Source organism: Rhinichthys klamathensis, unplaced genomic scaffold, assembly GCF_029890125.1.
Source record: "Rhinichthys klamathensis goyatoka isolate OS25496 unplaced genomic scaffold, OSU_Roscu_1.1 h1tg000121l_1, whole genome shotgun sequence".
In the NCBI taxonomy this organism is placed as follows: Eukaryota; Metazoa; Chordata; class Actinopteri; order Cypriniformes; family Leuciscidae; genus Rhinichthys; species Rhinichthys klamathensis.
The window spans coordinates 5,650,069-5,675,237 of NW_026606658.1; the positions used below are offsets into that span (position 1 = coordinate 5,650,069).

The 25,169-nt window shown below is 41.1% G+C and overlaps 1 protein-coding gene across 1 annotated transcript in view; it reads left to right on the forward strand.

Moving 5' to 3' along the window:
- Nucleotides 1-192: 192 nt before the first annotated feature.
- The window catches only part of srcap (Snf2-related CREBBP activator protein), a 34,930-nt gene continuing 9,953 nt past the window's right edge, over nt 193-25,169 (forward strand). The window contains exons 1-24 of the mRNA XM_056255372.1: nt 193-461; nt 2,622-2,703; nt 2,975-5,904; nt 6,133-6,174; nt 6,759-7,016; nt 7,121-7,306; nt 7,388-7,528; nt 8,717-8,912; nt 9,009-9,178; nt 12,646-12,733; nt 12,833-12,922; nt 13,574-13,744; nt 13,856-14,079; nt 14,170-14,347; nt 14,446-14,582; nt 14,751-14,920; nt 15,877-16,069; nt 16,249-16,385; nt 16,541-16,727; nt 18,264-18,433; nt 22,255-22,403; nt 22,500-22,715; nt 22,817-22,981; nt 23,140-23,313. Coding sequence (XP_056111347.1) covers nt 3,454-5,904; nt 6,133-6,174; nt 6,759-7,016; nt 7,121-7,306; nt 7,388-7,528; nt 8,717-8,912; nt 9,009-9,178; nt 12,646-12,733; nt 12,833-12,922; nt 13,574-13,744; nt 13,856-14,079; nt 14,170-14,347; nt 14,446-14,582; nt 14,751-14,920; nt 15,877-16,069; nt 16,249-16,385; nt 16,541-16,727; nt 18,264-18,433; nt 22,255-22,403; nt 22,500-22,715; nt 22,817-22,981; nt 23,140-23,313 — 5,893 coding nt within the window. The 5' untranslated portion in view covers nt 193-461; nt 2,622-2,703; nt 2,975-3,453. The remainder of the gene's footprint in view (nt 462-2,621; nt 2,704-2,974; nt 5,905-6,132; nt 6,175-6,758; nt 7,017-7,120; nt 7,307-7,387; nt 7,529-8,716; nt 8,913-9,008; nt 9,179-12,645; nt 12,734-12,832; nt 12,923-13,573; nt 13,745-13,855; nt 14,080-14,169; nt 14,348-14,445; nt 14,583-14,750; nt 14,921-15,876; nt 16,070-16,248; nt 16,386-16,540; nt 16,728-18,263; nt 18,434-22,254; nt 22,404-22,499; nt 22,716-22,816; nt 22,982-23,139; nt 23,314-25,169) is intronic.

Consider the following 25,169-nt stretch of genomic DNA (forward strand, 5'->3'; position numbering starts at 1 on the left):
CCAGTCAGGCAGTGAGATAATATTTTAAAAACTAGTTTGAAAAACCAAATATGTGTTATAAAGTTCCGTGCAAACAAGTCTTGGATTTGTTAGAAATAGAAAAACAAATTGAACTTTCAGTAGCGGCTGAGGTATCTGCAGTCTCAGAAGCCTGCAGTGAGTGAAGTGTGCGCTGAAGCACGTCTCGCGAGATGTCTATTCGCTCCGCAACTTGGTCAGCAGTCGCTCGTTCCTCCATTTCGCTGCGTCGAAAGTCTCCTCCCCGCAACCGCTAGATTCAGCGATTCCGGACCCAGTCTCTCTCGGACCGTTCTTTAACTTGATCCTACGAACCTGCCAGTACCTCACTGGGTACCGAGAGACAGTTCGGAATAGTCTCAACACGGATTGAGTACGATTTGAAGCGGATGGCGACTCCTTCAGCGAGAATTTAGTAAAAGAAAAGTGCTCGGAAATTTCAGGTAGGTGGGAACTTAAGATGGCGGTGGTGAGAGGAGGGGGGAATGCTGGGGAGGAAGTGATAGAAGAGGGCGGGGGAGGAGGGTAAGGGGGTCACTGGGGGGGATTTTGACATGGCGGGACAAGTTGACTTTCAAGCGGTCGGGTGCTTAAAGTATGGGTTGTGTAAGATTAAGAGTAAAGTACGGCCTTTATTGAACTGATTCGATTTGGATCAACTGCACATTTGTATCATTGCACCTACCTCCGTATGGTCTAATTTAATTGCAAAATACAGAATTGTACCCAAATCCGTAGCAAGTCAGATAGGTTCCGGTTTCCTTTTGTACCGCACACTTTTGAGAGGGCAAGCTGGAAACGAAACTGTCATCTGTCACTGCTAGTGCAACAACAACCAAGTTGTTATTTTGTGCATTTTACTTTATCCTCCAGTACGTTTTAAGTGTCCTTAGTTAAAGCAGTTATTCATATAAAATGTCATATCAACCAATGCACTGCTATGAGTCATGAAGATAAAGTTAATCCAGTATATAGTTAGCATGACAGAATGTAGAATTATTGACTGTAGGGATGGAAAGTCCAACTCATTTCTGCGCATCAGTTCTTTTGAGCAAAAAAAACGACTCAGGAACCGACTCAGTGATTCTTTGTCATCCAGTTGTCCCTAAATAACTTCCCTAATAAAGCTACATGTAGGTACATTTAGCTGTGTATTACCTTTGTAATTGCAAGTTATTTGGACCCTAAATATAATATTGGATACATTAAATAGTACTGAAATGCACTCATATCTTGTCAAATAGGTTACAAAGGTTTTAATCAAATGCTAAAATGTTATTTATTTAAAATAAAAACTGTAACTGTTTCGTTTGCGTGTTGATCGAACTGTCAAACAATTACGTGACCGTATACTTGTTTATAAAACTCTCATACGATTACATAACGTAATTTTTTGTATTAACAATCGGGTAGAAAACTAACTTTCATTTCGAAAAGATCCGACTCAAAAGAACGACTTGTTCGCGAATCGGGCATCGCAAGTTGACTGGCATTTTTGTGTAGCGTGACCCCGCGCAGTGACGTCAAGACGTCGTTCCTGTAATGGGTGTTATAATACATATACAATAATATGTTTGTTTTTGACAAGTCTTTAAAAACCATCGATATGGATAATGATGAGATATAGTTTATTCTTGATCATTGCATAACTTCTCATGGAAGCCGATGTATACACGCGCGCTCTTTGCTCGAGCAGTGTTTTCAGCGCGTGCGTGAGAGCTTGAGACGGTGTGTGTAACGTTATTTATATATAATATACATATATATAAATATAAATGTGTTTGTCTGAGTCAGAAAATTAGATAATAACAGACACCCTCTGACACACTATTACACAAAACAGTCAAAGAATGTAGCTCCCTGTCATGTAATCGCCTATAACAAATTAAACGTTATCGTGTCTGTCGGCTCCATTGCAATGTCTATAAGCTATTAGCATTGCTTGCTAGCCTGCTAAAGGCCCATGTGTGTGCGCCCGCCTCATGTATACATAACTGCCGGCTGTATTCGTTATCTGTATTCGATATTACACGTTAACCGCCATACTATCTTCTGAAGTTTATGAACAATCGTGGGAGAATAACGTCCGAACAAGCTGTAACTCGTCGCTAAAGGCTAGCTGAACGTGAAGCACCCGCACTATTGTACCGAATGAGACTGTTTGTCCGGCTATACAACAGTTTTTCTTTTTAACTTTCAAGTGATTAGATGTGTTTTAAAAGGTGTGGGGAGTCATTGTTCCTGTTCAAACCACAATATTGTATTTCGTTTAGTATATGCTCGATAGAAGCCGGCAGTTTTAAAGAATTAATATTAGCGATACTTATGCATTTCCTATCGTTCTAAAAAAGAGTACTGCCAATAAACACCATTTACCCGAGTTTGCTCTAAATTATTTCGCTGCACTTGCGTTTTAACCATCGACCACATAGAATAGATAGGGTTTTAAGGAGATTACATAGTCCTTCTGCAGCTAATTCATCTATAATTTGCATTCTAAAAAACACGTTTTTATCTCATGTGGCATTATGCACTTGCTGTATCTTCAGGATAATATATTTGATGTTACATTCATGAAATTCACTCTAAATGTTTATCTTTAGACCCTCAGATGCAGCGGTACCCTTGATCTCAGCATCCTGGAAGTGGAAATCACGGAAGAGACTGGTGCTTCATCACATAGAGGTATTTAGCCATTTTATTCCTTTTTAGTTATATGCAGGCCCACATGGAATGTGAAGCTGTAGTAGAATTACACACTTTCCTCAAAACTAATGTCTGTCACCCATACATTTTTTAAAATCTTCCACCCCTTGCTTTTGCTCACCATGTTTAAATACTGCTTGAAAAAATAATCTTGAAACAAAAATGAATATTAGACAAAAAATGTCAGCAGATTTCACATAGGTATTTTATTGGTTTAGATGTTCATTTCAACATCTGACTGTTCTTTCAGGTTCAGTGTGTAGCACTGCTGGTTCTGAAGCAGGGCAGTCTGGGGAAGAGGCGGTGCAGCAGCACACCTGTCCGGCAGTGGCTGTGCTGGGTGGCACCTCCGTGGCTGCGCAGAATGTGGCTGGGCCACCCCAGCATGCCCTGCAGCCAGTCGCAGCTGCCACTCTACCACCGTCATCGGTTAACATCGGCACTGGATCTCAGCAGCAGAAAGGAGACTCAAAGGCTGCATGTAAAGAACAGACCATCGCTCGCGTTCAACGAAGCTGCGACATCAAGGAACCCGAGGAGATACTGGCGGTCCAAAGAGGACTGGTGTCAGCTACTGATAAAAACTCAAAAAAGCTTACAGACGCATTGGAGGGTCAGACTCCCTCAGACAAACTTTTTGAAAGCGGGACTGATAGTATTGGGCAAAAACAGGATTTGCTTTACGGGTGTAACACAAAGCAATCGAGCCTTGCATACAGGGAGGTCGATATGGCGGAAGGATCCAGCACAGGCCACTGCCAAGATTGGAGCCAACACCCTGGAGATGCAGGGGGTGTTACTGCCCCTATTGAGGCAGAAAAGGGACCCTTGCCTCCAGACACAATCAAATTGGACTACAAGAACATGTGTGGAAAGCACACACTTGGAGAAAGCCCCTGTGATCCAAGAACAGAAGTCATGCCACCAGTCTCGAGTGCAGTTAAGACTACAGACAGAGACATGGAGCAGCTTCAAACAACTCCCCTTTTTCAGACAAATCAGACTGCCGCCTCATCTGCATTTGAGGTCCTACAAGAACAAAATACGACAAATTCAGCGAAGCAGGCTAGTAAACTTGACTCTAAGGAGGCTATGGAAGTTTTCACACAAGATCTGCCTAAAACAAACAAAGAAGGTGCCGTTAGTCCAGGTAGACAAAACTTGTCAGCTGAGGGAACAAAACAAGGTATTCGCGGAAATTATCTTTGCTCAGGATATTCATCATCAAATCAAGGGGGGCAGCACATTACCCCTGAGAGTGGAAATAGCATGCAAAATGACTCAGATAAGGGCAGCTGTTATCCCTCAGAGGACTGCAGTAAAACACAAAGGGCTACACAAAAGACAAGCCCCCTTCATAAAACACCTGGCGTGCCCACCCCGCCTGAGAATACAAAGTGTGTGCAAGAGCTAAGCTCTCAGTATGTACATGTAAGTGAAACCCCAAAAAATTTTCTGTTGGGTAAAGAGACTAGTGCAAGGGAGGGACAAGGCAATAAGAAAGTCCCTGTTGATGGAGATCTGTGTTGTAACGTGGCTGCTAAAGAAGTATTTCACAACATTTCTGTTGATGAACCAAAGCTGTCTGGGCATGTGACATGCACTGACAATGTACAGGTCTCCATTGTGAGTGAAAGGTCACAAGTCATGGTTTGCGGCTCTTCTGATGCGATTTTGAAGCAGAATGACAGTGCCAATCCAATAGAAATATCTATGTCCTCAAATCACCAACAGGATAGGAGCATGCTGCTCGCTCACATGGAGAATTGTGTGACTTTAGAGGGTCAAGAATCAGATCAGCCAAATCTTTCTGACTTTATGGTCCAACAAGTACAAGAGTCCATTCCAGCAGATCATAAACTCTCACAAATTCAGATATGCCTGAATGACAACCCAGATATCGTGACTGTGGAAGAAAGGCAGGAAGTGAGTGCAGAGGCTCTCAATGCTGTCAAGGTGAAAGATTTGATTGATGCAGGTATTTTAATGCAGCCAGATTTGGAGGATACTTGGCTGGTTGTAAGTGAGATAGACGGGCAGTCCGAGCATGCAGAGATGGAGGTCAGCGAGGAGTCTCTGGTGCAGTGCCCCGAATCCCAGTCAACTGTTGCTGTATATGAATGCACTGTGCCCTGCTTTACATCCGCTGCCATTCACAGTGAAGTTAAGCTCCTGTTAACTGACAAAGAAGAGGAGGAACCAATGGAAACACTGACGCAAGATTCACAAGCCCAGAGTAATCTAGGGACTCATTCTGATATACTCAAACCCACAGGAGGTTTAAGGACCATACCTTCTATGCAAAAAGAAGGATCTATAATTGTCAAGCAACATGATGATTCAAGTCCCACTGATCTTGCGAACACATTAACAGGGTTAACGTCCACAGTGTTGGATGTCACGCTTAACTCTGTGCAAGAGCAGCAACAATCTGATGTAGTGGAAAACACACAAGGTGTGTCATTAATTTCATTATCTTGTGGCACGATTGACCCAATGCTATTGATCTTAAAGAAGGGTGACAACCCTGCCCTTAAGCAACCTTCTTCTCTGTCAGCAAGGATCTCAACCAATCAGAACTCCCTTGTCCAGGCTGGATCCCCCAGTGATGGATTAAATAAAGCTTCAGAGTGCCTTGCTAAAACTGATACAGCTGCATCTCCCACAGTAAAGGAGGATGCCACGTTACCTGCTGACCGCCCTGTCTCAAACACTTTCTCTTTGTCTTCTCAGACTGTTTCCACTTCTAATGTACTTTCACAGAACAGATCTGTGAAAGAAAACGTAAATAAATCAAATAGTTCTGGCAAGATGCTTCAAAATGAATCCCCTGCTAACACTTCATCAGCTTCAGTACAACTCCATAACACACAAAGCCACCTTACTCTATCTACTGGTGATGTGTGTGGTACCGTATCCAGTGTTGTCCCCGAGGGGAATAAGTGTAAACCGTCATCGGCCGCTACACCATGCCAAGATTCAATGTCTTTGGGAGGTGAACTGGAGTTGGAGCAGCATCAGTTACCAGACAAACTTTTGTCAACAATGCAAAATGTTCAACACACCATCCTGGAGCCACTTGATGCTTCTGTAGAAGAGAGCAGCGACGGAGAGGTTGACAGCTCTATGGAGGTCCAGAATGAGGATAGCAATGCTATGTCCAGTCCAGCAGCGAACAAGGTAAAAGCAACCTAACTGTTATGAGTTGTACATCGAATACAACAAATTAGACTTGAGATCACTGCTACATCATTGTTCATGTTTAGTCACATTGAGGCATCAGAGTTAGTCAGCAAAAGTGTTTTTATAATTCAGATAGCCTGTGTACACAGTCCATAACAGTTTCAAAGCCATAGTCTGATGCTAGTACACTTCTTGGCTGTATATTAAGCCATGTGTGTTTTCCAGCATGGGCAGAGCAGGACAGACAGACAAGGCTTGTTATTGAAGGTAAGAGGTGTCAGGCATCCTTCAAATCTGATCGTTGCAAATTGATGCGATGATCCTGCTTCTTCCAACTAGTGGTTGACCGATATAGGTTTCAGAATATACTATGTAGGCTAATACAATTTATTCTTAACAAATATGCTGACAAAGTGAACATTTATTTGACCAAATATTTAAATTCATAAAAAGGGGGAAAGTAAAGGTGTGTTCAATCAGCCAAGCTGGCATGGTTTCTGACTGATGCCAAAAATCTCAAAATGGCCAGGTAATTGACCTGGAATATATATCGGTCTGTCACTGCTTCAACTCACTTTCTTACATTTATAAAAATAAATTCAAGTACAATCTGGAAGGAAAATAGAGCTGAGTGTATGAAACTGTTTTGATCACCTAGAGTAGCATGTATTATTTAGAAATAAGGAGAAATCTTGTAAGATGTTTGCTCACCAAGATGTCCTTGTAGACTTTCCGGTTTTTATGAAGCTCTTTTTATCTCTTCTGGGTCACTCTATCTCTCCTTTGTACTCTACGCTGAATAATACTGCGCTGTCACAGTCAGATACACTGTTTTATTTGTCTGTCCCAAGGTTTGCCAGTGGATTGCAGGCAAGGTTACAGCAGTCTCTACTCCTTCCTCCTCCCCCGTTCCATGTCCATCTCCATCTCCCTCATCCGGTGACTGGATGCGTTCTCACACAGGCAGAGGCTCACCTGTACTCAACTCTCATGGCAAAAACATGCCCTCCACTTCCTCCCAGGGTTCTGGATGCTGTTCTCAGTCAGAGCAAACAACCACCCTGAAATCCACCCCGAAGCACACAGACATGGCAGAACTGGCAAAGCATGTGAGTGAAGGACAAATTACATAATTTACTCTCTGAAACAGTGATTGACATTCATAAGTGGACGTTATTCTTGTTTTTTATTTTTTTATTTTTACTTTTAACAGGAAGCAGAAATAGAACATCGAACCCTTGCACTGAAACGTGAAGGTTTCTGGTCCCTAAAACGCCTGTCTCGTATAACCGAACCAGTACGGCCAAAAGTTCATTGGGATTACCTCTGTGAGGAAATGCAGTGGCTCTCTGCAGACTTTGCACAAGAGAGGCGATGGAAAAGAGGAGTGGCCCGAAAGGTAAATGTTACATTCAGGCTATTCTATTTGAAATATGCTGTTTGTATTTAGAAAATCTTACCGGTCTGAACTCATTTTCAGGTAGTACGGATGGTGATGCGCCACCATGAGGAGCTGAGGCAGAAGGAAGAGAGAGCGAAACGTGAGGAGCAGGCCAAACTGAGGAGAGTTGCTTCTTCTATTGCCAAGGAGGTCCGTGCCTTCTGGAGCAGCGTTGAGAAGGTGACTTTCACTGTTTTTTTGTTTTTGGACAAAATCTATTGTACTAAAGACTAGGGGTGTAACGATATTTGAACCGAACCGAAAAACCGCGATACACCACCCACGATACGTATCGCGATACTCTCATGGCGAACCGAGCACGCCCCGCCCCCTGCTGCCCCGCCCAGCCCCGGCTCATTGCACAGGGCTGTTGCCTAACCACCATTAACCACATATAATCGCAATAAGCTCAGTGTTTTGTTACTTTTGATAATAAGCAAGGTGTAATCTTTCAAATTACGTCTATTTGATCATGAAATGCAAACAATAAATGCCGTTTTGGCGCTCTTAGATGTGGCGTGACAGATATCACTGTATGCATGCGGCAGTGCGGAGCGCGATCATCTCTTCCTCAGTTACAGAATAAACATGAATGGACACCCGAAGGTATGTTGAAAGATACAGTATACTTACTGAAAGGCATCATAACTCGTGTAAACACTCAATCAGTGTTTCAACAGCGGAAATACGTCAATAAAACGCTTAGTTTTTCACATAGCTTTATATTGTTACCTCAGGCAAGTCATTCAGTGTCCACAGCTTGCTGGTTTGCTAACTCTTTCACTAAATAAATGCTATATATTAGCCTATATATTATATTTTACTTAACCTGTTTATGATATCTTGATTATTTAATGTATGTTTAAAATAGTCATGAAAATAACAGCAACTGTGTAAATTATTATATGACAATAACAAATTAGAGTAAAAACATGTTAATGCAAAATTGCCTTATGCAGTTTACATGTTTTCATACAATTTGTTATTTGAGTGTTGATTATTATTATATCATTTAGGTTAAAAGTCTAGGCTTTGTTGTTAAGCTTTAATGTTATAGTAATGTGCAAGTAAGGGCTGTAGTTTACAGCATTAGCAGATAATTTTGTTATCCTTGAGAAATGTTTACTTGTAATTGAATTAATTTAAAGACAAGGACACAATTTGTTCATTAAAGCACTGTTTAATAAAAAATAAAAGCAATTTTAGCTTTCTAAACCCCCCCCCCACCCCACCGAAATGAACCGAACCGAACCGAGACCTCAAAACCGTGGGACGAACCGAACCGTCAGGTTTGTGTATCGTTACACCCCTACTAAAGACTGTAAATGATTCACGCTTTAACTGTTTCCCGCCCATTGCTGTACACAGGTGGTCCAGTATAAACAACAGTCCAGACTGGAGGAGAAGCGGAAGAAGGCCCTAGATCTCCAGCTGGATTTCATTGTGGGTCAGACAGAGCGTTACTCTGACTTGTTAAGTCAGTCCCTGCATGCCGCTCCTGAACAAAGTTCAGACACTGCAGCTGTCTCAAAAGAACCACAGCTGAATGCTGTTGATGATGATGGTGAGGACTGACTTTTGTTTGTTTTTGTTATGGTTTGAAATGTTTTGACCACAATTAAGGAAAGTTAGTTCATAAATTGTCAATTTTCTGCTGCAGATAGAGACTTTGAGCCACCTTGTGAGGAGGATGATGATGAAGAGACCATAGAGGTAGAGGAGCAGCAAGAGGGGAATGATGCAGAGACACAAAGGCGAGAGATAGAGTTACTGAGGGAGGAGGGCACTCTGCCTCTGGACCAGCTACTCAGTACTTTAACTCTCCCCCAGGTACAGCAATCTCCCAGGATCAACTCCAACACTCATTGGTCACATGCAATCTAGTTAAAGGGTTAGTTAACCCAAAAATGAAAATTATCCCATAATTTACTCACCCTCAAGCCATCCTAGCTGTATATGACTTCATTCTTTCAGCCAAACACAATCTGAGTTATATTAAAAATATCCTGGCTCTTCCAAGCTTTATTATGGGAGTGAATGGTTCCTTAGATTTTGATGCCCAAAAAAGCACATCCATCCATCATTAAAGTAATCCATACGGCTCCAGGGGGTTAATAAAGGCCTTCTGAAGCGGTTTTTGTATTTAAAAAAAATATCCATATTTATAACTTTATAAACTATAATCTATGGCTTCGGTAATGGCCGTAAGTGAGTATTGTTCTGGCGGAAGAGTGAAATATAACCCGGCGCATTGACGAATGCAGAAGCACAGGATAGAGCAAAACAAAACACCGGTCATGAATTAGAAGCCTAAAACGACAATTATTTTCTACTCCTACATCATAAGTCGGGTCAGAAGTCACTCTTCCACCGGAACTTGACTAACATACAGCCGTTACCGAAAGCCATTGATTATAAATTATAAAGTTATAAATATGGATACTTTTTTTATAAAAATCATTGCTTAGCTTCAGAAGGCCTTTATTAACCCTTTGGAGGCGTATTGATTACTTTAAAGGGATACTCCACCGTTTTTTCATATTAAACTGTTATTCCCTTAACTAAGACGAGTTGATGCATACCTCTCTCGTCTCAGTGCGTGCACTAAATCGCTCTGTCTTGCGGCGAAACTTTGATAGCCCTTAGCTTAGCCCATTTCATTCATTAGGATCCAAGCAGAGAAGCGACCAAACACCTCCACGTTTTCTCTATTTAAATACAGTTACACGAGTAGTATAACTCGACCAAAAATGGTGACAAAATAAAACGTTGCGCTTTTCTAAGCGTGTAAAATGGATAACTATAAGTATGGCGGAATACCATAGCAAGTGCTTGGGAGCACTTCGACTCGGGAGCATTTCGACTCGGCGCAGTAATATCATCACTCCGGAGAGGGAGAGGGGGAGAGGATTTTTCACGAGTGATGATATTACTGCGCCGAGTCGAAGTGCTCCCAAGCACTTGCTATGGTATTCCGTTTTAACATTTTATTTTGTGTCACCATTCTTGGTCGAGTTACACTACTCGTGTAACTGTATTTAAATAGAGAAAATGTGGAGGTGTTAAACATAGTTTATATATGCAAAAACGGTGGAGTATCCCTTTAATGATGGATGGATGGATGTGGTTTTTTCTTCAAAATCTAAGGTACCATTCACTCCCATTATAAAACTTGGAAGAGCCTGGATATTTTTTAATATAACTCAGATTGGGTTTGGCTTAAAGAAGAAAGTCATATACACCTAGGATGGCTTGAGGGTGAGTAAATTATGGGATAATTTCACTGATCTATATAAATGACTGGATTGCTCATTGCGTTCTAAACTGCCATCAGGTGGTGAAGCCACCGGAAGTGTTCCAGCAGCCATCTTACTATTCCCTACCAACATTGATTTACAGCCAAAGCATTGACCTGAAATCACCCAATTTTTGGTGTCTTAAGGGCCGTACACACCGGGACGAATATCGGCGCGCGTTATTCGCCAGCGTTTTTCAACGTGTTTTCTGTGTTCACACCCAAGCGATTTTCGCTGACGATGAGCCGAGTGAACATGCCAATTCATTCCCTGACATTAGATGGCGCTTAATGTAAAACAGAAATAGTCCTATTTTGTAGTTGCTGTCGCGTTTGTCATATAGTTCTTTGTTCCGACACCAACGAGACCAGCAGCTCTACGAACCTGAGGCGTTTTTTTTTTTAATGACGCTTTTACACGTACCGTTTTTCGCGTCGGTGTGCACTCTCACATTGGCGCCCTTTGTTTAGTCACGAGGCGTTAAACATCGGCGAATATCGCGCGCGAAATTCGTCCCGATGTGAACAGGCCTTCAGTCTCATAGGATTAGTTTTACGATATATGCATGTAAATTAATTGTTACTTCAGATGTTATATCAGTGTTTCCGCTACATTCATTCTGCCGTGGCGGGCCGCCACACCTAAAATCATCCCGCCACGGCTGCAGCTTCTCCGTGAGGTCCGATATTGTGCATACTATTATGTTAAGGCATAAAATGTGCATACTATTATGTTAAGGCATAAAAACATTGTAAAGCACAATCAAGTTTATTCCAAGACTTCTAAAGTCATTCAATAGCATAATGTGAGGTAAAATTAATATTTAAAGGGGTCATATGATGCCATTTTTGTACAAGCTAGTATGATTCTTTAGGGTCTAAATTAAAAGTTTGGAACATACTTTAATTAAAAATTCTCATTAGTATTGTAAGAAAACACTTATTTTACTTGGTCAAAAACAGCTCTGTTTTCAGCACGCCGTTTCAGTGCATATGACTTTAAATGATAATGAGCTTTGCTCACCCCGCCTCTCTGTTCTGTGTGTACACCGTTTATAACACTATAACCATAACGCGTTGTTCAGTATAAACGTGGGATTATGAATTATATTGAGAACGTCATACATAGAAAACATGCCGTAATGTACCCTGAGTGTAAACCTTAGACGCATTCATTGTGAAGCGTGCAGCTAGCGATTTGCAAAGATTAATATAAATATTAATATAAAGTTTAATAAAACGTTACACTCACTTCAGTTGTTCTAGAGGTTCAGCAGGACCACGAATAGCTGGTACCAATCCTTTTTTCAGGAGCAGCTTCTTAGCAAAACCAGCTCATACTGACCCTCGTTTATAAAGCAGTCTGGTGAGAAATGATTCGCGCAAACATGAAAGCATTGACGTTGCTCGTGGGGAATATTCCCTTCGAAAACAAACTCAGCCACTGCGTCTTCAGCAGTTCGGATTTAGGAACATTAAAATGACTCCTGTGTTCGTTATTACACCCAAGAACAGAACACCACAATCGCTTTTTATGATGTCATGAGCAATCCAGTTCTCTATATAAATCAGTGGATAATTTTCATTTTGGGGTGAACTAACCCTTTAAATACTGTTTAAGGGCGTGTTCACACTTGTTTGGTTCGATTAAAACAAACCCTGGTGTGATTGCTCTGTTAGTGCGGTTCATTTGAATAAGAATTAACACTGCCATCCGAACCCTGGTGCGCACCAAACAAGAGGATTGAGATCGCTGAAAAGATTTATTTATTTTTTGGTCTGGATTAAGCGAACCAAACTATAAGTCTGAACACACCCTAAATGCAGTTGTCACCTCCAAAACCTTAGTGTTTACGTAGCCATTGACTCCTAGTCAGAATTCTCTGATTAATGTGGTCCATCACTGTTCACATCAGATGTTTCAGTATGGCATCATATATATATATATTTTTTTTTTTTTCAGTTCTCACATATTTAAATAGACTTATTTTTCCTTGCAAAGGTTGTTGAAACAGAAGAAGAGGCCTCGGATGCTTCATCTTCTACAGTTGAAGATGAAGACAAAGAATTCAGTGCCAATGAAGAAGATGGTTAGTAGAGTTTTATTTAGATAGACAGACACTTAACTTGGGTGTCCTATTGATTTGGACAGAAAGATATAACTTAAATTATTCTATGCTTTGCTTCAGCGAAAGATGAAGAAGACACTATTGCAGCCCAGGAAGTTATTGAAGGAGAGGGAGACCATGTAGAGGAACTGGATGATCTTGCTAAAGAGGGTAAATGAAATACTGAAATATATTCAAGTGTAGCTCTATAATTTAAATACACACAACACGCTAATGGTCAAAGGTTTGGGGTCTGTACCAATTTTATTTACATTTTTTATTTTTTATTTATTTTAAAGTCTCTTGCTCACCAATGCTGCATTTATTTGATCAAAAATACAGTAATATTGTGAAACAATTTAAAACTGTTTTGTCTTTTGATACATTTTTAAATGTTATTTATTCCTGTGATGGTAAAACTGAAGACTGGAGTTATGGCTGCTGAAAATTCAGTGTCACATGATCCTTCAGAAATCATTCTAATGTGCTGATTTGATTAGCAGTGTTTAAAACAGTTGTGCTACTTAATCTTTTTGTGGAAACCGTGGTACAATGTTTTTTTTTTGTTGTTGTTTTTTTTAGGATTCTTTGAATAGAAAGTTCAATCACATTTATTTTGAAATTTGACATTTATTAGAAAGCTTTTGAAACATCACAAAAGTTTTTACTGTTATTTTTTATCAGTTTCATTAACAGTATTTCTTTTTAAAAAATCATACTGAACTCAAAACCTTTGAATAATATTTCAAAGAGTGTTTAATTATGACTTAAGCAGTAATTTCTTGAGGTCATATTGTTACTTGTGGTTTCTTTATTTCACAGGGGAGATGAGCATGGAAGAGCTCTTAGAGAAGTACAGAGGAGCGTATGCCTCTGATTTTGAGGAGCCCTCAGCATCACCAGATTCCTCAGAAGAATCAGAGGGAACTGAGGAGGAAGCGGAGGAAGAGACGGAAGGAGAGGACAGTGCTGATGATAGTGGCTCCTCCTCAGGTGAGCTGACATTTATGGTGATAGAACCACTGAATCTTATGAATTATTGTATGAAGTGTCCAAATAAAGCACATCATCAGATTTTCCTACTGTGATCCACTCAATATTCAGGTTCCCAAGCAGCTGTAGACAGTGACGAAGAAGAGGTGGATGAGGAAGTGCAAGAGAGTGATGATGATGAGGATGATGGAGGTGAGGGAATGGAGGTTCTGCTGAGAGAGGGAGACCATAGTCCCACTGTCACGACCTCTCCCCGACCTAAGAAAGAAATCAGCCACATTGCTGCTACTGCTGAGAGCCTTCAACCTAAGGGATATACACTGGCAACAACAAAGGTAGCAACACAAACCCTCAGAAACAATGACTGAAGAACACAGTTTCTGTTTATCATTAACTGCAGTTGTTTGTTTTCTTTTTAATATAAGGTCAAAACACCGATTCCATTTCTGCTTCATGGTACTTTGCGTGAGTACCAGCACATTGGACTGGACTGGTTGGTCACCATGAATGAGAAGAAACTCAATGGCATACTTGCAGATGAAATGGGGCTTGGCAAAACCATCCAAACCATCGCTCTGTTAGCTCATCTAGCTTGTGTAAAGGGTAAAAAGTCCACATAAATACATATTTCCCTATGATGTGTTTTGAAAATATAGTCGATATATGCAGTTTGACAAACATTTTCTCTATTTCTCTTACAGGTAACTGGGGTCCACATTTGATCATTGTGCCCACCAGTGTAATGCTCAACTGGGAGATGGAGTTGAAGCGTTGGTGCCCAGGGTTCAAAATCCTCACCTACTATGGCAGCCAGAAGGAGCGCAAACTCAAGCGACAAGTAATGAATACAATAATGAGCATATTTATTACAAATTAAGATATTTTAAAAACACAAAGAATACCTTTTAAAAACACCTTACAAAACACTCTAAAGCAATTATTGTTCATTTAGCCTTTCAATCCTTGTGATTTTAGAATTGTTTTTTCTCTTTTTATAATTTCTCAGGGCTGGACCAAACCCAATGCTTTCCATGTTTGCATCACCTCGTATAAGCTAGTATTGCAAGATCATCAGGCTTTTAGACGCAAGTCTTGGAGGTACCTCATTCTGGATGAAGCCCAGAACATCAAGAACTTTAAGTCTCAGCGCTGGCAAAGCTTGCTCAACTTTAACAGGTACTTGTATCATACCTGTCAACATTTGGTTTTCAAAATCCGGGAGATTTCTTTCCGGCGAGGGGGGGGGGTAAATGTACAACTTGTAACGACTGGAAATAAGGTGTGGCCCCTTTAAGAGCTGTGCGCTCCCTGTTGAACTGTCGGCAGTATTGTATTGTATGTGCCTTGGGCCTCGAACACCCCTTTTACTGTCTATGCAAACACCCCATGTATGCGGGTAATTTCTGTTTGATGCTAATTTTTATCTTATTTTGTTTATTAAGTAGGCTAACGATGTGGACGGTAGAACGTGTGAAAGACAGTTAGGCTAGACGAGTTCGATTTGGGAATAAAGTGCGAGTTGTGAGATGCCAATCGCCTCCGTGAGTCTGTCTGGCCTCTGCATGCAATATCTTCAGTTGTGAGCTATCCCTAATCTTCCTGAAGCAACGCGTTACAATCTGTACTTCAGTTTCATTGCGGGGACACCACCTTCACCTGCCATCATGTCTATCGGCTCGCTTTCGGGTTAAACTTTCCGCGACTGCGCAACTGGGTTATAGGTTGCCAGGTTGAGGTGACAAACGGGTTGAAATTGTAAATGGTCTGTGGATTGTGTGAATATAATGCATTTAATACAATCTGGCAACTGGTCAACATTAGACAAACATATTGGTCCGATTATTCATAAAGGAGTTTGGGCCATGCAAATTACGGGAGTTTCCCGGGAAAAATAACAAACCGGGAGGGGTCCGGGAGATAGGGCTAAAAAACGGGAGAAACCCGGGAAAAACGGGAGTGTTGACAGGTATGACTTGTATACAGTCGTTTCTATGATGCGCTTGATAATTTATCGCCACAGGTCCCATTCTAATGTTAATTTCTTTACATTTTATGTGTAAAGCCCATTTAATTATGAGAATGTAATGAGTTTATTTACTATTTTTCCTCTCAATTCTCTGTCTTCCCTGCAGTCAAAGGCGATTGTTGCTCACAGGTACCCCTCTCCAGAACAGTCTAATGGAGCTTTGGTCTCTTATGCACTTCCTCATGCCTCACGTTTTCCAGTCCCACCGTGAGTTCAAGGAGTGGTTCTCAAACCCGCTCACTGGCATGATTGAAGGGAGCCAGGAGTACAACGAGGGCTTGATCAAACGACTTCACAAGGTAGTACTAGTTTATGAATTGTGTTGGACATTTTATTTGATCTATTCCATTTATGGATGTAGCACAAACACAGGCAAAGTTCATAAGAGAAACATGGGAACTGTTTATTTGTAATATTATAGGGAAGCATTTATGCATTTGGCTTTATATAAGCTTCCTTCGTCTCCCTCTCTTTCTAGGTGCTACGACCATTTCTGCTGCGAAGAATAAAAGCAGATGTGGAGAAACAAATGCCCAAAAAATATGAGCATGTTGTGCGCTGTCGACTCTCGAAAAGACAGCGTTTTCTCTATGATGACTTCATGGCCCAGGCCTCGTGAGTAACCAGGGCAAGCTGACATGGGTTGGGTTGAGGAAGATACTTTGAAGCTCAGGCCTTGGAGGATAATTAATTAGCTAATTTTGTTCATACTTCAGATGGTATGTTTTTTTTTCTTATTGTTTGTCTTTTTTGTGCCCATATACTCCCAGGACACGAGAGACTTTAGCCAGTGGTCATTTCATGTCTGTCATCAACATCCTGATGCAGCTGCGGAAAGTGTGTAATCACCCTAACCTGTTTGATCCAAGGCCCATACATTCTCCCTTCATCACAAAGGCCATCATCTATTCTACTGCTTCACTGGTTCAGCGGGCTCTTGAGACCTCACCATTTGAGGTAAATGGTAGAAGACCAGCAAACCTTCACTATCCTCTAATTTTGCTTGTTTATCTATAATAGGTGTGTCCAATCCTGCTTCTGGAGGGCCAATGTCTTGCCTGAGTTTAGCTCCAACCTGCCCCAACACATTTGCATCGAAGTTTATAGTAATCCTGAAGACAGTGGCTGTATTTGAAATCACACTCTATGCTAGGGCTGCACGATACTGGGAAAATATGCGATGTTGTTGAGTATTGCGATAACGATATTTCTTGCGATATAACATTTCCCTAGAGAAATGCTATTTTTATTAAGCTTTTAAAAATATAATCATTTATATATGTAATGATAATACTAAAATAAACAGGTAATAGATATTATTCTGATCTTCAAGAATATCTCAGTTTTTTCATAAGGGGTTACACTTGCAAAACTTTGATTAATGGTTGTCTGTGAGACTGTTATTGTTACTTGGCATTTTGTTTGTAGATTTGGCTTACACTTTTTGAAGTCTTCATATAGCTCCCTGAGGTTGCGTTCCAGATTACTGGAGATTAGTTGTATTTTCTCTTGACGTGGCCACAATTTTTCAGCACGACTTAGTGACACCATCACTAATGTTCACATTTCGCATTATTTGCGTGTGCAAATTCGTTATTTCAAATGTTTGCTGTGCGCTCATAATGGAAGCGGCGCACGCGGCGCACTCGTTTTTCCAGGCGTGCCTATGCTGCGGTGAGATGATAGTAAGATAGATTAAGATAGTAAGGCCCCATCTGATCAAATTTGGATAAACAACCTATGCATCCAACACACAAATGCTTGGCACATAAAATAAATGTAATTTATCGCACCTCTCTGCGTTACGCCTAATTTCCGGTCCGAGGACGTGAACAGCTCCGAATATAACGTCATGTGTTGTCATTTTGAGACTACGGTAATTACGACATGGTGTGAATGCAGCATAATTTCCCATGTCTTGCCAGGAGATGCCACCCATAGCATTTCTGGTACACAGTGTCGCTTTCATTCACTCATTCAGTGGACTGTATAAGTAGAATAATGTAGGAAATGGTGAATGAGGGAATATGGGGCATTTTTGGATATAGCCTTGATTAGCTGGTTCAGGTGTGTTTAATTGGGATTAGAGCTAAACTCCGCAGTATGGTGGAGCAGGACACCTTTGATCTGATTCTGAACCCTTTATTATTTTCTTCGGTCTTTGGACAGGGGTGGGCAGTATTCCCAAAATTACAATGTTTTGTGAAAAGCACGATACAAATAAACATGTTTTTTTTTTTTAGACTCTTTGAGCTCTGTATTTTCACATTCTTCCATGTTTTTTCCATCATTCCCATATGTAAATAACAATGAAGTAGCCCTGTCCATTGCTCACATTAATGTATAGCTAAGGTGGTATGAATGATAAAATCTTTATCGGTAGTAATTGCCATAGTAATTCTGTGTTCAGAAATTTTTTTAGTCATGTGTGTTTCTTTTTTCTTTTCCGAACCCTCAGTGAAGGTTAATTAAAAAATTATATTCTTTTCAAAGCGCTGTGACTTGTCCATATTTGACCTGGTTGGCCTGGAGCAGCGCGTGTCTCGATACCAGGCAGATGTTTTCCTGCCTCAGAGGAAAGTGACACATCAGCTTATTCAGGAAATCATGGAGTCCCCTGACCCTCCTCCCAGACCGAAGCCTGTTCGCATGAAGGTCAACAGGTATGTTGTTTAACCCTTGTGCCTCCTTAGGGACATTTTTGGCCTTTTTAGTTGTTTTTTTTTTATCACTTTGCCTGTGTTAATGCTAACTGCATAAAATTTGGCACAGGTGTGTATTTTTATTGTAATTTTACTATTTCACTGCTATTTCCTTAAACAAAATTGTTTTGCACTAGGTACACAAAATACTCCCTCTCAGTGCCTTTTGGACAAAAATGGCCCCATTGAAACCCATTAACACTGCTTTTTTATTTTTTATCCCAGGGCCATTTAACTATAAAATGATGCAATCTTTGTTAAGAGGCTTTCATTCTGTTGGCAAGGCTTCAAAATTAAAATTTTTACTATTTTTTTTATCAGATGGTGCCATTTTTTCAGGTTTGGCCTATAAAGCAAATTCTCGCTTTATTCCTGTTTTCTGCTTCGGCATATTATAGAGCCAATTGGATAAATTATGCAACGATATTTGTGTGGGTGTGTTAGTATGGATGTCAGAGTGTGGTTGGTATGTGTGTTATAAAAAATATATACACTCACCGGCCACTTTATTAGGTACCCCATGCTAGTAACGGGTTGGACCCCCTTTTGCCTTCAGAACTGCCTCAATTCTTCGTGGCATAGATTCAACAAGGTGCTGGAAGCATTCCTCAGGGAGTTTGGTCCATATTGACATGATGGCATCACACAGTTGCCGCAAATTTGTCGGCTGCACATCCATGATGCGAATCTCCCGTTCCACCACATCCCAAAGATGCTCTATTGGGTTGAGATCTGGTGACTGTGGAGGCCATTTTAGTACAGTGAACTCATTGTCATGTTCAAGAAACCAATTTGAAATGATTAGAGCTTTGTGACATGGTGGAAGTAGCCATCAGAGGATGGGTACATGGTGGCCATAAAGGGATGGACATGGTCAGAAACAATGCTCAGGTAGGCTGTGGCATTTAAACGATGCCCAATTGGCACTAAGGGGCCTAAAGTGTGCCAGGAAAACATCCCCCACACCATTACACCACCACCACCAGCCTGCACAGTGGTAACAAGGCATGATGGTTCCATGTTCTCATTCTGTTTACGCCAAATTCTGACTCTAACATCTGAATGTCTCAACAGAAATCGAGACTCATCAGACCAGGCAACATTTTTCCAGTCTTCAACTGTTCAATTTTGGTGAGCTCTTGCAAATTGTAGCCTCTTTTTCCTATTTGTAGTGGAGATGAGTGGTACCCGGTGGAGTCTTCTGCTGTTGTAGCCCATCCGCCTCAAGGTTGTGCGTGTTGTGGCTTCACAAATGCTTTGCTGCATACCTCGGTTGTAACGAGTGGTTATTTCAGTCACTGTTGCCCTTCTATCAGCTCGAACCAGTCTGGCCATTCTCCTCTGACCTCTGGCATCAACAAGGCATTTCCGCCCACAGAACTGCCGCTCACTGGATGCTTTTTCTTTTTCGGACCATTCTCTGTAAACCCTAGAGATGGGTGTGCGTGAAAATCCCAGTAGATTAGCAGTTTCTGAAATACTCAGACCAGCCCTTCTGGCACCAACAATCATGCCACGTTCAAAGTCACTCAAATCAACTTTCTTCCCCATACTGATGCTCGGTTTGAACTGCAGGAGATTGTCTTGACCATGTCTACATGCCTAAATGCACTGAGTTGCCGCCATGTGATTGGCTGCTTAGAAATTAAGTGTTAACGAGCAGTTGGACAGGTGTACCTAATAAAGTGGCCGGTGAGTGTATATGTGTGTGCTAGGGATGGGACGGTATGAAAATTTCATATCACGATTATAGTGTCCAAAATTATCGTGATTATCAATATTATCACGGTTTTGTTAAAATGAGATGAAAGTGTTCAAAAAGAACTGATGCTCACACTGAAAACATTTCAACAAGTTTTATATTTGAAAATCAACAAACAACAAATAAAACAAGCAGCTCTATGCAGATTTTTAAGCAAGATTCTATTCTGTGGCATTTCCTTCTTTATAATGACCATCGTCAATAGCAACGCATTATTACACGGCGCACATCCATGTATCACAACGGGCGTGCTCTCTCGTTTCATTTAAATACAACTTGCCGTCTTGCGTCTTCCATTTTTTATTTAAAATGTATTTAAAATGAAATCAGAGTTGATTTATTGTTTACAGAGTTTGATAATATTGTTGTGATCATCTTGTCTGGGTGATTGTTTTGTACGCTGTACAAAATAGATTTATAAACAGGTAAGATTTAAAACATTAATCTCAATTCAATATGTCCCCGTAATTATGTGGTAAAAGTCGGTGTAAGTGTACAATGAATCTATACATTACTATCCCTTAAAATATCACTCTTAATAATAGTCTTGTTTGAAGTTGTTCATTTCTCTTTGGCGCAAAGCCACTTCACGTTTATTTCAAGTGAGTGACGTAAAATATTTCAACTCAAAACAACATTTTGTGCCCAATTATTTCCCAGACGTAGTTTTGGTATTGAGGTCAAAGTTAACTTGCCTTGCGTTCGCTATACAACAGTGGGTGATGGTCACACAAGACGACTCGGCAGATTTGAAGTGTTTTTATTGCAGCGACTTTTTGTTCTGCAGACAGGGTGACCAAGTTTCCCTCAGGACTTAGTAAGGCTTACTTAAAGGTGCTCTTTGTAACTTTTCTTCTAAAATTAATCTTTTTTTATTGCCTGTGTGTGAAGGGGTTGTAATCACACATTACAATGATCCACTTGTCTGGTTTTGCTATTACCTCTGAAGGCCAGTATTCCTATTTCTATGTGAAGTCTCCGGGTCGGATTTTCTGCGAAATCCATCGTATGTGACGTGCATGCGCGCTCCCGAGCCTCTCTCCTTTTTATATACAGTCTATGCGACGGCACTGCAGCTGACGACATGGAGTCTGATAACACCAAACAACGACCTGCCTCCAGCACAACACAGACTCCAACACAAACTCCACATAAATATAAAAAACAAAACAAAAATGTATCTGCTGAAGCTCGTCAGGCCAAACGTGAATCGGATCAACTTAGGACGAAAACACTTTAGGACTTCAGTACAGTAATGTTACTTCCTACTATCTTACTGTTACACTGAAATTGTTCAGTCTAGTTCACTAACCGTTTTCGTTACCATATTATACATTCATCTAGGCTATGTTGACATTGCTGCCTGATTGTGAAAGATACACAAATAGTTAGTGAAATGCGTTGTGCTAGATAACACCACATGTCGGCTAAATGCAGTCAATGTAACCTTAGGTACGAGCATAGAGCATTAGTTCAACGTCAAGCTGATAAAAGTAGCCTATTATTGTAACGTTGCAGTGGGAGTTTACATGAGTTTCCAGCATGATGTGTGATGCTTTCTCCGGTGTGTTGAAAGTCTCAGTGTGGCCGGTACCATGAGTGCTCGCTCTTGTGTTCGAGCACGCGCAAGAGCACGCCACGAGTGCTCTTGTAAAAATTGGTTGCAATCTGAAACATCACCGATAGAGGCCGCTAGAAAATACATATAGCACCTTTAAGACTTACTTCAGCAATAATCTGCCAAGGGTCTTCTTTAAAATGATACCAAACTTAAGTCTGTGCTCCCAAGCTTCAAATTTTTATGACAGTTTTTTGACGTGGACATTTTTGTCCTCTATGGAGCTATGTGTAACTTTTTTTTAAATGAGGCACAAGAGTTAAAATAGTTAAGCACACAATTCTGATGTATAATATATTCACTTGAGTTAAATAAATGGTAAAATTATTATTATTTTGACTTGTTTTGTGATTTTGTTCATATCTTTTAATAAAGTTTCAGCATGTGCTTGCTTCTCTGCAGGATGCTCCAGCCTCTTCCTAAGTCTGATGGGCGTTCAGCAGTGAACAGCCCTCGGTCAGCGTGTCCTACCACCACCACGGTTCAGACTCCAAAGCCTCTAATCACAGAGGTTACCCCTTCACAAGCTCCCTCCCAGCCAGCACCTCAAGGTTAGCTCAAGGGTCCAAGCCTCACATCCTGATCAGCAAGTGTCTTTCATGTAATGGTGTAATTGGGAAGAGAATAACATTTTACTCTTATTTCAGTTTGTCCTGTTACTCCTGTCACTACATTAAGAGCTCCAGTGGCTCCTAGTAGCGTCCCTTCTGCACCTGCAGTCAGGCCGCCAGCCCCCCAGCCAGTGACTGTGCGTCCCTCAGCACCCTCCAGCATCACAACGGTGTCCACTCCCCCTCAACCACCAAGCAACATTATGACTCAAAGGGTCCTGCTCAGTCCAGATATGCAGGCTCGTTTGCCATGTAAGTTAATTGCATCACACTTGTTTCACTTCATTGTTTATTGCCATGAAACAATAGTTGCACATAGTTAAATTATTTTAATTTATCTCCCATGTGTACAGCCGGTGAAGTTGTAAGTATCGCTCAGCTGGCCTCCCTGGCAGGCCGACCAGTGTCGTCCTCTCAGGGCAGTAAACCAGTAACCTTCCAGCTACAGGGCAACAAGCTCACACTCTCTGGGACTCCGCTGCACCAGGTCCCAGTTCCACAGCCACGACCCATCCAAGGTATCCACTGTCTTCCACATAAATAGAAAAAAAACTATCTGCTTGTGGAAATAATCCACTGCCTGCTTTGGATAGGTTTCGCTTTTCCTGCACGCCTTCAGTCTTTCTGTGAGTGTATGGTGTAGCCTAACACTTTCTTCTGTGGTTGTGCCCTTTAGGAAATGTAATGCATCTGGTTTCCAGTAGTGGGCAGCACCACCTTATTAGTCAGCCAGCTCAGGTGGCAGTTCTTCACACAGTTAGTCAGACAGGTAGCAGCTCAGCAAATCCATACCCAGCCAGCACAACCCCAACCTGCTCTGGACTAGCATTACCTTTCACCGCTACTCAAGGTATTGGTGCTGTCCTTGAGTTCCTTCTTGTTTGGGTACAGCCTGTATCCTGGGTACCAAACTACCTGTTACTCAGCAGAGCATGTGCATGGGTATTCTGGCACTGGTTCTTTTTTTTCTAACTGCATGTGACAGCTTATTTGGATGGTTTGTTGGCTAATTAATAGGTCCGGTTGAATTAAGTATTTTAAATCTAAAAAAGATAAATGCAAACAACACTGCAATTATTAATTCAAATGTTGTAGAGGGTACATGATGTTTGAAATGGTTTGGTTTGTTTTGCATTTTTATTTATTTGTTCATTATTTTATGTAGAGCCCGGCCGATATTAGGCATTTTCCTAACTATCGGTATCGGCCTTTATAATGGCCGATAAATTAATATTTTTTAAAATGCGGGTGCGGTGATTCATGTAAGGGTGGCGCTGCCAATAAAGCACATAAAAGCTGTCACAAAGAACTGGCAAAAGTAATGATTGTGAATACATCAAATATAGCAAGGAGACATTTTAATTTTTTATTAATAAACAAGTGTTTTCAGTCAGTGTCGCTGCAAAGTTGACGACGCTGACTCGCGATCTTCAGTGAACAGGCCAGAGAGAAATGCACATTTCATACGGATTACAGCAGAGAGCAGTCTGTCTTTCGTTTTGAATTGTTCTGTTTAAAAGTAGACATTTCAATATAGATATATTTCTGCTGAGTTTTGGTTTATAAGACGAGTTGCCGTTCACGCGCCGGCCGGCACCTGTCGAGATTATCTATTGTCTGCTATATTTACTTCTTATTTATTAAGGCAATTGGTTGATGAAACATTGATTAAAATTAAGATACAATTAATACAAAACGAAATTCACTTTAATGAAAGGCTTTGTGCTTTCTGTTTTGAGGGCTTCTGTGAAAGTTTTAAAGTCGTTTAGTGCCGCTTTCAGAGCTTGTCAGTCCGTTGTTTTTTCCTCATAAATGCGAACACGAAAAAACAAAAAAAAAAGAATATTTTATGTTCTGTTGAGAGCCAACCCTTCTTCATCCGGTGGGTAGTAGCCTATTACTTTTGATTTGCGCAGTGTAATTCACAGAATTGATTTCTCTGCTACCAGCCTCTGTCACGTATTGTGTGAGCTTGTGATGACTAGGGAAAGCGCGCAGCTGAGAAATCCTGATTATATTGTCTGCTATATTTACTTCTTATGTATTAAATCCAGGCAATTGGTTGATGAAACATTGATTAAAATGCGTTGCGCGAGCGTCATATCTCCGACAGTAAACTGATGCCCCATTCTGCTTTGTAACGGGCGCTTTTTCGCGTCTCGGGTAAACAGCTGTTGCGACGCGAGCAATAACGCCCGCGTCCGGTGTAGACAGTGTTGAAGCTCATTCTGCCTAACGCTACGTTACACAAGCAATACTTTATATAATTATAACATAGGGCTGGGCGATAAAACGATAACGATATGTATCGCGATAGACACGTGATCGATATCAATAAAAAATGTGTTCGATAAAACGTTCGATATTTTTTTTCTTCGTCGGAAGAAACCACAGGTTGCGAAGCAAGTTTGGTTGCATTATCAAAGGCACGCGCTGTCTGGTAACCTAGCAACGTAGGGAGTGACACGCTCAGGCAATCATGTAACGTGTCAGTTTTGTTGCGCCATATCGTTGTCTCGTGCTGCTGGGTTCCTCTTCAGTAACCGGCGATTGATAAGCAGAAAATGAGTGCCCTTCATCTGCATGCCATGCAGGCTAGAGTTGCGAAACATTATTGGATAATTCGCTCTATTCGCGTTTGATGTGAACACAGCATAATGAACAGGCTGCGATTGCCAAGATTTCAATGCTGGAGTGTGTGTGTGT